This window comes from Magallana gigas, chromosome 2, assembly GCF_963853765.1.
Source record: "Magallana gigas chromosome 2, xbMagGiga1.1, whole genome shotgun sequence".
Classification (NCBI taxonomy): domain Eukaryota; kingdom Metazoa; phylum Mollusca; class Bivalvia; order Ostreida; family Ostreidae; genus Magallana; species Magallana gigas.
This window is the reverse complement of record NC_088854.1, coordinates 54,507,145-54,518,255: the sequence shown is the minus strand read 5'-3', so window position 1 is coordinate 54,518,255 and position 11,111 is coordinate 54,507,145. Positions and strand designations below refer to the sequence as shown.

Genomic DNA, 11,111 nt, shown 5'->3' with positions numbered 1-11,111 from the left:
CTGTTGTGAAGACCTGTCCCAAGACATAGTTTGATTATTCAAACTAAGCAGAGTGTATTGAATTGTACACGGCTTAAAGATTGGTTACGTAAATGTCAACAATACGGTGTGTCGATTTATCTATTTCGTAAATGTCCGATATCATAATTATGCAATGTTAACCCGTGCAAGCACGGGTCAAAGTCTAGTTGTATTAAATTTAACAAGCTCATCAAAGAAAATCATAGTCCTATGGATTTTTTGATATGGAGTTCTATTGTACCATAGGAGAAAGTGAGGAAAATTTGAAACAAGTAATTGCATCTGTCAAGACTCTTATTTGAAAGATATTCAAAGTTTTATCAACAGAAGAGCATTGCTTTGCTACCGGTATTTCCATTTACTGCAAAGGGAGGGGCTGTCATTTGTTGGTTTTTCTTTAAAACAATTAAATAATAAAATATCATCAGATACATAAATTTGTAAATGTATTACTGTAATACATATGTATTTACAGTGAAATTCTGACAATTTGATTTTAATTTTTCTTTGTTAACTAATATTTTTTTTTACAATTCTAGAATTTTTTTATTTGTATGTGTTCCAAACCTTTATTATTCAATTCAATTATTTGTCCCATTTGAAATTATCCTTGCGGGGGTATTAGTCCCATTAGGACAGTTTTAGTTTGTATTCGTTAACTATGGTTTAGAATTGTTAATCATAGTTTCACAATCGTGAAAGTATATTTATCAGATAACCATGTTTTGCAATCACAAATGGCTGTTTTTTAGTGTTATAGTTAAACACCTCTGAAACATAGATGATCGCGTTAACTATGGTAAACAGATGTGAAATATAGATTATCGTCGTTTAGCTATAGTTTTCTGTCTGTAAACTGTAGTTTACAACCGTTGAACCTAGTTTATCGACTGTGAAACTATGAGTAGCTCATTTTTATACTAGATTCATCTATGTTTCAGAAGTGTAAAATTATAACTAACACTAAAAACAACCATTTGCGATTGCAAAACATGGTTACCTGATAAATATAGTCTCACGATTCTGAAACTATATTTAACAACTGTTAACCATAGTTAACGAATGTAAATTATAGTTTACAGATGTGCATCTATATTTATCAGCAAAATCTGTTGTTAACGTTATTTGCAGACAGATTATCATTCGTTAACTATAATTTACAACCGTTAGATATAGTTTTACAGATGAAAACTATAGTTAACGACTCGTTAATTATCGTTTGCAGTTCGTAAACTATGGTTACCAGTCGATGAACATAACTTATCAAATTTGAAACTATGTTTAGCTCATTTGTGAATTTGGCGTGCCATAGAAAATATCTTTGCATTATATTACTATATGGGTTGACAGGGGTGATCATCAAGCTATTGTACCATATAGATGAACCATTTTAACAAGAGCTTGGACTTTGGGTAGTTGTGTCAAACAGCAAAGTGACGTAGGTCTGTCTATTTCATTGTTGACCACTTGGCCATAGCTCTTTAAAATCAACAAGTTTTGTCTGGTTTTTCTGCTGAGACTACGCAATCTATGCATATTTTACTCGAGAACAGCGTTATTATTTAAAATCGTTTTGATGCATGCAATAGATCTATAGTAACGTCGTACCAAAAGTCCAAGCTCTTGTTTAAATGGTTCTAAATATTTATAAGTAAAAACTACGATACAATGATGGGGCTTTTTGCATTTTTACACTTTCGCCTTAAAGACGAATATGTGAATGTGAAGGAGCGGCGATTGATGACGTAGTTACATGTATGAAGCCTAGAGAGCAACATTGGTAACTCTCCTTCGCATCCTCGCCTTTCAACTGTGCACCCATCTGAACAGCTTTATATTGGACCTTTGCATTAGAATTATTTTTTATTAATGTGTAGATTGTAATGAACATGCATTGATTTTTTCTTTATTATACCTCGACAGTTTTATGTATGTGTGATATTGTAATTTCAGAGAGCTAGTCCACATGCAAATGTTTGTCTATGTAAATTTCTGTCATGTTACAAATTGTAACATTTTGTAACATATGTTACGACTTGTTACATTTTGTAACATAAGACTATTTAATGAATAATCTGTCATGATGTAAATTTTGAATTTACTGGGTGGATGTACATGCAAAATTGACAATATACATCCGCCCTTTAAATTCAAGATTTACAACATGACAAATCGTTATTGATGCTCATTTACATTAAATATGGTCCATTGTGAACAGCATGAGATAATGTATCGATCTCGTGGCGTACTGAACGTCATTCCCTATCTCACGGAGATCTTGTCCTTTGGTATTGGTGCATCAAACATAATTGTCACCAAGCCTAAAAACTCAGATATTCCGGAATGGCGAAAAGTAGAGAGGAAAATGTACACAATTGAAATCTATGGTGTGCATTAATGAATGAATCCAATTTCAACTGTGCAAAGTGCTCTTTCTCATACTTTCAATAACTGGTAATTGAAAAATAAGTAATCCCATTTTCCTGATTTCCAACATGGTATGTGATTCCCTCCAGTTTTAAATAAAAATTATGTGTTATAATATGAAAGCTTTTATTCTAATTTTAATGCAAAAAGATTCGTTGTATTAATCAACGCATCCAGAAAGTGAATGAAACACGAGTTCTAACGAACAAAAACAGAAAGAAAACATTTTTAGAAGAAATCCATAGTAATGAAACCAAACAAATTGTTTCCAAACCACCTCTTTAATTAATGGATAGCCAATTAATCTATGCACACATTCCACCAATAATTGCAACTAGGTTATGAAAAAATAAAGAACAATCAGGTTATCACATTAGAATCCCATCAAATTTGTTTTTCTATTTTTAGAATAAAAGGAGATCCAATACTACTAGGCTTTTGGGGATTCGTAGTCACTGTGTTGTTTTTAAAACCTTTAGAGCCATTTTAACAAGAGCTTGGACTTTGGGTAGTTGTGTTAAACAGCAATGTGACGTAGGCCTGTCTATTTCAGTGTCGGCCACTCAGTCGTGGCTCTCTGAAATCAACAAAATTTGTCTGGCTTTTAAGCAAAGACAAGGCAATCGGTGCATATTTCGCTTGAAACCGCGTCATTTTTATTTTTAACCTGTTTTGACGCAAGAATTAGATAGCTACGTCCTACTGAAAGTCCACGGTCTTGTTAAAATGGTTCTTTTTTATAAGGCGCGCTTTTGGTTTTACAGATGAAACACGTCATTCTACAGTCTTATTTCACAGAAAAACACATCTTGGTAAGTGTCCTCGGTTCCGTGAAAGCCATTGCCGCTGTTAAATGCAATGAGGTCGTTTTTTAGGGGATGGTAAGGAGCCCACCGGAAATACGTCATCAGTGATCCGTCGTCATAGCGCCACTCATTGTTGAGATATTTTCCTTGGACCCAGTAAAATGTCTCCGAAATTGATTCGGTGCCTAAAAACATATTTTAAATCACAGAAAGAATAAAAATAATATTAACAGGTTCCACCCTCAATGGTGTGCAGATTTTTGTGTACAATGTTTTCCTATCTATAATTTGTGTAAATAGTAGAAAATTGAATTACAAAGAATGAATCTGAAAGCTATGATATGCATATATATACATGCATAAGATGAACTGAAGCAGTAAGCGCTTTGTGGTATACACTTAGGCTAGTATATTATACATTTATTGCAAGATTGTGACGGAAATATGAAGATTTATTTCCCCTTAAAAAATCATATTTCCCGAGGGCAACGCCCAATAAATTGTTTATTATACCGAACGACAGGTGATAATTAAGAATAAACCAGTTTCTAATCGTTTTTCAATTCTAGTAAAGCAATAACGTAGTTAATGATTAACGCGGTTTCTTTCTATATGACAGTTTTCTGATATAAAAGGATTTTAAACGATTTTTGATAGAATTAATCATTTAATGACATAAAATGCTCGTCCTCGGGATATTGTTTTATAAGCATGGAATGACAATTCGAAGAGGGTGGGATATTATGACGAATATGACGATGACAGGGAAATATGAAGGTCTATTGCCCTGGCACGTGATTGTCTAGAACCAATCAGATGTCGCGTTATGTTGAATAATCATATGGAGATATAATAAGATATTTTAAAAGACTACATGAAAGTTACACTGAAAGCATGGAGCGTTTGTGTTTGAAAATCTTGTACATAAAAATTAAATTTATGTAGTATTAAATTATTGGCGTGTTCATTACATGCGTCGCCATCATAACGATTAAATCTGACCATTTTCACAACAATTGTTTGATTGCAGATATCAAATATTTAATGTACAAATGCACATTTATTGATGAAAACTTAACCACTTTATATCTCTTTATACGAAATCTAGTTTTTGTTTTGAAAAATCGAATATATACCACAAAACATGATAATGTAAACGGAATATGCAATTGTCTACTTGTAATACTGAGATATATAAATGCCCATTTACTGATGTAAACTTCGTCACCCGAAATTAATCAATAAAGGTTATGTAACATTTCCAAATCACCAATAAGCCGGTGTTGTATAGTGCCTTTTCCCAATGGCCATCTATACCTCCTGAAAAATGCCTATATGTAGCAGGTTATCCTCCCGGAAAATTGTCATATTGTAGATTTTTCCCCACGGAAAGCTAGCTATTTAGCCGAAATTCCACTCCATATAGCCAGGTTACCCCAGCGGAAAGCCTATTATATTGTAGCTTCTCTTTTTTTTTCAAAAAATGAGAATAATTAGTTATTTCAAAAAATAAGTATTTCGGAAATATTTGTTCCTCATTTGGTTGTGAGATGTTGAGATGGCGGTTCCTTTTGAAACTGAAAAATCGAAGCGGGGTGTTGTAGGAATAGTGTGTTTTAGTGATGAAAGGCGTCATGAAGGAATTTTGGAATCAATTTTAAAATACTTGCCATCATTAGGTAAAGTTGTTCCTCATATATTTACAAGGTTTTTATTTCAAACTTATTGTGTCAGAAACCTTTTTACATTTAATTTGGCATTTTCAAGATTTTTTTCAGTAAGCTATCGGACTTGCAACTAGCTATTTACGCTAAGGGAGGAAGCTGCTATACAACACCAGTGTGGACTTTTCTATTAACTAAATATACTCCAATTGGCGATTTGTTTAGTTAACTGAATAGCATTGTTTAACGTGTTAAATAACACATTGACTTACTTATATAATTCAATATTTCATTATCTTTATCCACATTATCAATAATGGCCAACATTCCACCGTCGTTACTACAATCCAGCTCAGAGTCCCCGCGATGCTTCCTAGTCGGGTAGTACTTGTAGCAGAACAGAATTGACAGCTTACAGATGTAGTCAGAGGGACATGCCAAGCCTAGGAAAAAATGGGAAATGCATTTTAAAAAAAGAAAGGCACTATCATTAAAATAAAATGTGTAAAAATGCAATGAAAGAGGAGACTATGTGATCTGCATGCACTTCTGTAATTTCTTGCATCCAGCATTTGATTTTTAAACGAATAACTGTAAACAGGGATATATTCACCCCTTTTATTTTCGCCCCTTTAGTCCTCGTTGTCACCGGGCGGATTTAAGACAGGGCGAATTCCAATGTCTCAAATTAGAATCTAGTCAAACAAAAATGTGTCTGGGCGAATTCAAGACGGGGGAAAATACTTTTGCAAGTGTAAAAGGCGAAAATTATACGGGGCGAAAATAACCATACATACGGTATTTGTTTAAAATTTAACTAAAATATCTTTGTGAATACTGTACAAACGAAGCTCATCTTTAAGTTTAGAAAACAATACAAATATTGGTATTTTTACGTACAAGACGGTGCAGCCGTGGTCACGGTTGTAGTAGGATGCGCTGTTGTGGTTGGTTCTACCGTGGATAACGCCGTTGTTACTTCTGTTGTTTGTGGTTCAGTCGTCGTTATAGGTGGCGCTGTGGTTAGTGTTGTTGTTCTCGGTGTTGTTGTTGTACTTGGTACTGTTGTTGTTGTTGTTGACACTGTACTAGAATAAGGGCTTATTTCTGGTGGGCTACCTGAAAGTAGAGTTTTCAAGGAGAATTTAAGAAGATGTTGTTTGTTATCTTGTTGAGACAAATCGTTGACGTCTATATATGACTTCTATGACTTGCTGTTGGAACAAAGATTTCAGAATTGTTATTTAGGCTTCTGGGTACTAGTAAATAAAGCTTTTAGCCACGAAAAAGACATTATGTACATGTATAAATATATTACTTATCAGCCCTTTAACAGTTAAGAATATACATTTACAAAGTAGTGGAACTATACATTGGGGATTTGATATAAATATTTAAACGCTATTTTAGTAATTGAGTTTGCTGTTCATTTATAGTAAATAGAAAATACTAACAAAAACATTGAGTAATTGCCAACTGATTGTTAACATATAATCCACGAGGATAAATAGTTGCAATATGCACATCAATAATGGCACCCCATCCAATCGGAAATATAAGTACGTATACACTTTTCATGTCTACTGTCGGTACACCAGGCCTCTATATAAGCCAATCTATCTAATTTCTTTCTTTGTTTCATTAATCCAATTGTGTCGATGGTTTTGAAAGTTTTTGTTTAATTTTTTAAGTGCTTCTTTAAGTTTTGTTCTGCTGTGAATATTTCATTTTTATAGGTAACAAATTTTGTCTTTAAAGGTTTAAATACCTTTAATTATGTTTTCAATATATATTGCTATTAGCATCTTCTTATTCATTCAAAGAAATGTATCATATTAAGGATTTATTATCAAGCTAAGATGTTTTTAAAAACTAAAATAATTTATTAACGTTATGATATTACTAACCAATGACTTACACACCAATTAAAGTTTTGCAGTGAACAAAAAATTGTATGCAATTACTGGGCCTCCCTCGCCTATCATCGAGAAGGAAATCCTAATTGACCATAAACCCAGCATATCTCTGCAGAATCACTGATATATTCATATATTCAGCAGATTTAATTCTGAATTATCCATAGATTCAGTGATATTTGTTTTACTGATGCGCATCATTACAAAAATAGATGACACTGTTAACGTAAACTAGAATAACATCACCTCCTCAGGGATAAAACTAAAGCACACTTTATCAAAGAGTCGGACAGAGAGGGTGTTAAATAAACAACCTGGAAAACTTCTATCATAGATATCAAGATCAACAGCCACAAATGACAAAGTCTATATGATCCGCTTTCCTAGAACAGCTCGGGGGTTGAGCTCGACGTGTTTTCCATCTTTTAGAAACAAGGCCAAAAAAGCAAATCGATCAATCGATTGTACATCAGTTTTTAATTAAAGCTTTTGAAATTTTTGTGTCTTTAATTCATACGATTTGTATGGATCTCTGTCGAATTTTACAAGTCTAAAGCCACTCGACTTCAAATCCACTAATTTTACTTGTCGAGTATCATGCCTACTTTGTTGAGCCAGGTAAAGTAGGTAGTCCATCCATGACTAAGGTGAATTTAACACTTTTGATTGATCTATACGACATCAAGTTATTATGAGGCTGACATAAACCATACCATGTATGTAGTCGATTAAATGAACTCTTTGCACTTAACTTTTTTTTTAAAGAGTTGTGTCTGCCCTTAGGAAAATAAAAAAAAAATCATTTTCTGAAAATATGTATGGTAAACTATGAATTATTTTAGCATGTTCGAAGACGGGGAAAGCTTTTGCAACTTTCTACCAAGAGAAATGTGAGAAAATTACTTATCCTAAAGAAATATATTTAAAAATGCATTTTCCCATAGACGTTAATGTTAACTTCAACATATGATAAATTTCATAAGAATTTTTTTTTTTTAAGATTTCAAAGTTGAAACTTTATTATTTAATAAACTCCTTAAAATCACACGAAGATTTTAGTGATCAAACTTGCAATCTATTAGATATGAAATATGATAGTTATGGATGGACAACCTTATTCTTGCGTCAAAAAAAGTTAAAAATGACGCTGGTCTCAAGCGAAATGTGCACCAATTGCGTAATCTTCGCTCAAAAACCAGACAAATCGTGTTGATTTCAAAGAGCCATGCATGGCCGAGTGACTAGCAATTAAATAGATTGGTCACATTGCCTTTTGACACAACTAACCAAAGTCCAAGCTCTTGTTAAAATGGTTCTACATCTAGTATGATTCCCTCTATTTCTTACGGAAACTTATAGTTAATTCATAGCTCTATCAAACTAACAAGACTGAAATCTACACACCCAGTTTATCGATTGGTCGAAACCTATAGGCTACAAACGACCTAAGAAAAATCACGGACTGAACGAAATAATCTTGATGATGAAATATTTACATACAATGTATGTATTTTTCTGCGATGTCGCCACCTTCATATTCCACATGAATCACCAAAGAACGCATTTTATTGTTTAAATAATTAGTGATTTTTTGAACGATTTAGATTTTTGCTCTTTTTGGTTAACATGTTGTTATAACGACATATTTTCTAAAAATTACTTTATAACAATATAATTGATCTTTTTATAGAGCTCTATAACGGGTAAGTTACATGTCGTTACTTGTATTACTAAGCAACACTTTATAACGAGATTACAAACTAGATCTAGTTTTTTAATGAGATTTTTAAAAAATTAGGTATAAACCATTGTAGCAAATAGCAAAGCATTCAAATCTAGTTCTAATCAAATCTAATTAAATCAAATTTAATCAAACATCACAGCATTGGTGAAAAGCATATACATTGTAATTGAAATAAATTTAACAGCATTCGCCATACAATAACATGGCTAAGTACTTCATATTTGATAAGATAGATATAATTTAAGTTACATGTACTTATTAATTTCTAAATAGAATATTCATTTTTCTTCTGCAAAACCATTTATTTTAATGTTAAAAAAGAATAATTGACTTGGCATTGCTATGCTAACGAGCATACGTCGGTCTGTTTATTATTGAAGTTTTTGATTAGCACGTTTGATCATATCATCCGAAAATTCTTATCTGAAAACAAATATGCCTACATTTAGGACCTATGCCATTGTAAGGGTGTAGGTAACTAAAGAAAGGAGATATTTTAAAGATTGATTAAATGAATTAAAGAATTCTATGACTCAAATTAACTTTTATATTTTGATTTTCTAATTCACTTTAAAATTTCAGAATATTCTTCTGTATAGTTTATATTAGTTTCAATAAATTTAAAACAACACTGCATTACACAGAATATTATGTCGCAATATTCTTTGCATTAAAATTATATTAATTATTATCTATGTCTATTAATATACACATAGTTAGCATAATCATCGTTTAAAAGCGTACGCATAATTTGATATAAAATCAGACCAAGCAGTTTTAAAGAAACTTCAGAAAAAGTAGCAAAGCAGATTGATTAGTAAATTCATTGAACTATTTATCAATAATTAAGAAGGATACGTGTAATTTGTTTTCAGACTCCAATATGTTATTATACAAAATCAAATTGTTTCAATATACATGTAGGTTGTGTATGAACATATAAAACACAAATTCGGGTAAATCCTGTATATCCATATCCATGACTGAAACTATATAGTCATAAAAGTTATCTGTAACTAATAGAATTGTGTTTTTACGACTATAGGACTACCTGGTATTTACTTCGGAGTGGGATTATAATATACATAAGTTGAATAGTAAAATTACATGAAGTTCTTTTCTTTTGTTCAGATAAGATAAAACGTCAAATCCAATCATTTTGATCTGTAGAAATTAATGAATAATGATCGCTGTTATTTTTACATATTAATCAAAATTGAATCAATGTTTCTGGAAAGAAAAAGATAGACTGAAAGAGCGATCCAGTCAAATTCCTTTTCAGAAACGCGCCATTTTATATAGATCTTTTCTCGTAATAACGAGATCTTTTCTCGTAATAACGAGATAATTATCTCGTAATTACGAGATCTTTTCTCGTTATAACGAGATAATTAACTCATAATAACGAGATCTTTTCTTGTAATTACGAGATAAAAATATTTTTTATGTGGCCCTATTCGTCTTACATCGTACCATATAAAAAATAAGATTCGTATGATGGGGACTGTATCAATAATGTTATTTTTTGAAAAACTAAGTTGTACATTGTCATAAAGATATAACATTTTTTGCAAAAAAGTATTTTTTTATCGATCTTACTAAATGAGCATACCTGTTCTGTCGATATTGTAAGTCTTCCAACCACCCTCCAAAACGCTGGACATCGCGTCACTGATTATGACGTCATATCCACGGCAGGTGGATGTCGCTTTGTGATACGAAAAACTTTGACACACCGACGTGGATTGTATACCACACTGGATTTTTGAACGAGTTTGTTCAACAAAAGATATGTTTGAAGTTTTATATCTGTCCCGCATGATTAATACTTCTCGATATAAATACGTTTCACTCAAAGTTTCACAATATCCAACAAGAAAAATGAAAAAGTACAAATATTCACACTTTGAAATGCTCATCTTTCTAAAAATAAAACCCACGGTGTAGATCAGTTATAATCAAATGACTGCTACAACGAGCGAACTAATGTCAATGAGTCTAATTACAGTTGTCGCAAATACAAACCAAACGGTACCCTGCATATTTATATTGAAGCCTTCAATGAAATCAATATTTTCATAGCTTCAATATTTTCTACCTCAGTAAGAGGTGTTGTTTTTTCAATATGTGAATGTTATAGTTGCACGCGAGATCACACAATGCTAACCTTGTACTTACGAATCACTGTCTTTGATTTTATAAGCTCTACAACATCGATAAAATTAGAATGTTTCCAATAATTTCACTTCAAAAAATTAACAAGGTCTTACGATATTTTTCAACAAGAGTATATTGTGAAACAAGAAACGCAAAAAATAACAAGTACAAAAATTGTTTTCGATGAATTACGTCTTTAACTTATTAAAATCTATCCTTTTGTTTTTTATTTCACTGTGCAATTCAACTTTAATTTTCTCTAGTATGAATTTAAATTATGAATTAAGATAACTCCATGCTCGTAATATTCCCTGATAAGAGTTGAAAAAAAAAACCACTACTGATTTCAACTTAATAGACCTAACTTTCCTCAATG

At 32.0% G+C, this 11,111-nt stretch overlaps 1 protein-coding gene across 1 annotated transcript; it reads right to left on the bottom strand.

The window, feature by feature from the left end:
- Positions 1-2,728: 2,728 nt before the first annotated feature.
- On the bottom strand, positions 2,729-10,618 carry LOC105331769 (uncharacterized). Its single transcript, XM_011434093.4, has 4 exons — positions 10,191-10,618; positions 5,819-6,037; positions 5,191-5,361; positions 2,729-3,439 (listed from the first exon to the last, which is right to left on the bottom strand). The coding sequence occupies exons 1-4, from the start codon at positions 10,495-10,497 to the stop codon at positions 3,228-3,230; spliced, it is 909 nt and encodes a 302-aa protein (XP_011432395.3). The 5' UTR covers positions 10,498-10,618; the 3' UTR covers positions 2,729-3,227.
- Positions 10,619-11,111: the final 493 nt, after the last annotated feature.

Bases quoted from the DNA above. Each gene is read 5' to 3' on its own strand.
- LOC105331769 (XM_011434093.4), bottom strand. From the start codon at position 10,497: ATGAGCATTTCAAAGTGTGAATATTTGTACTTTTTCATTTTTCTTGTT. The intron at 5,362-5,818 runs GTACGTAAAAAT...ATTTTTTCCTAG, and splicing joins GACCACGGCTGCACCGTCTT to GCTTGGCATGTCCCTCTGAC. The intron at 3,440-5,190 runs GTAAGTCAATGT...ATATGTTTTTAG, and splicing joins TGAAATATTGAATTATATAA to GCACCGAATCAATTTCGGAG.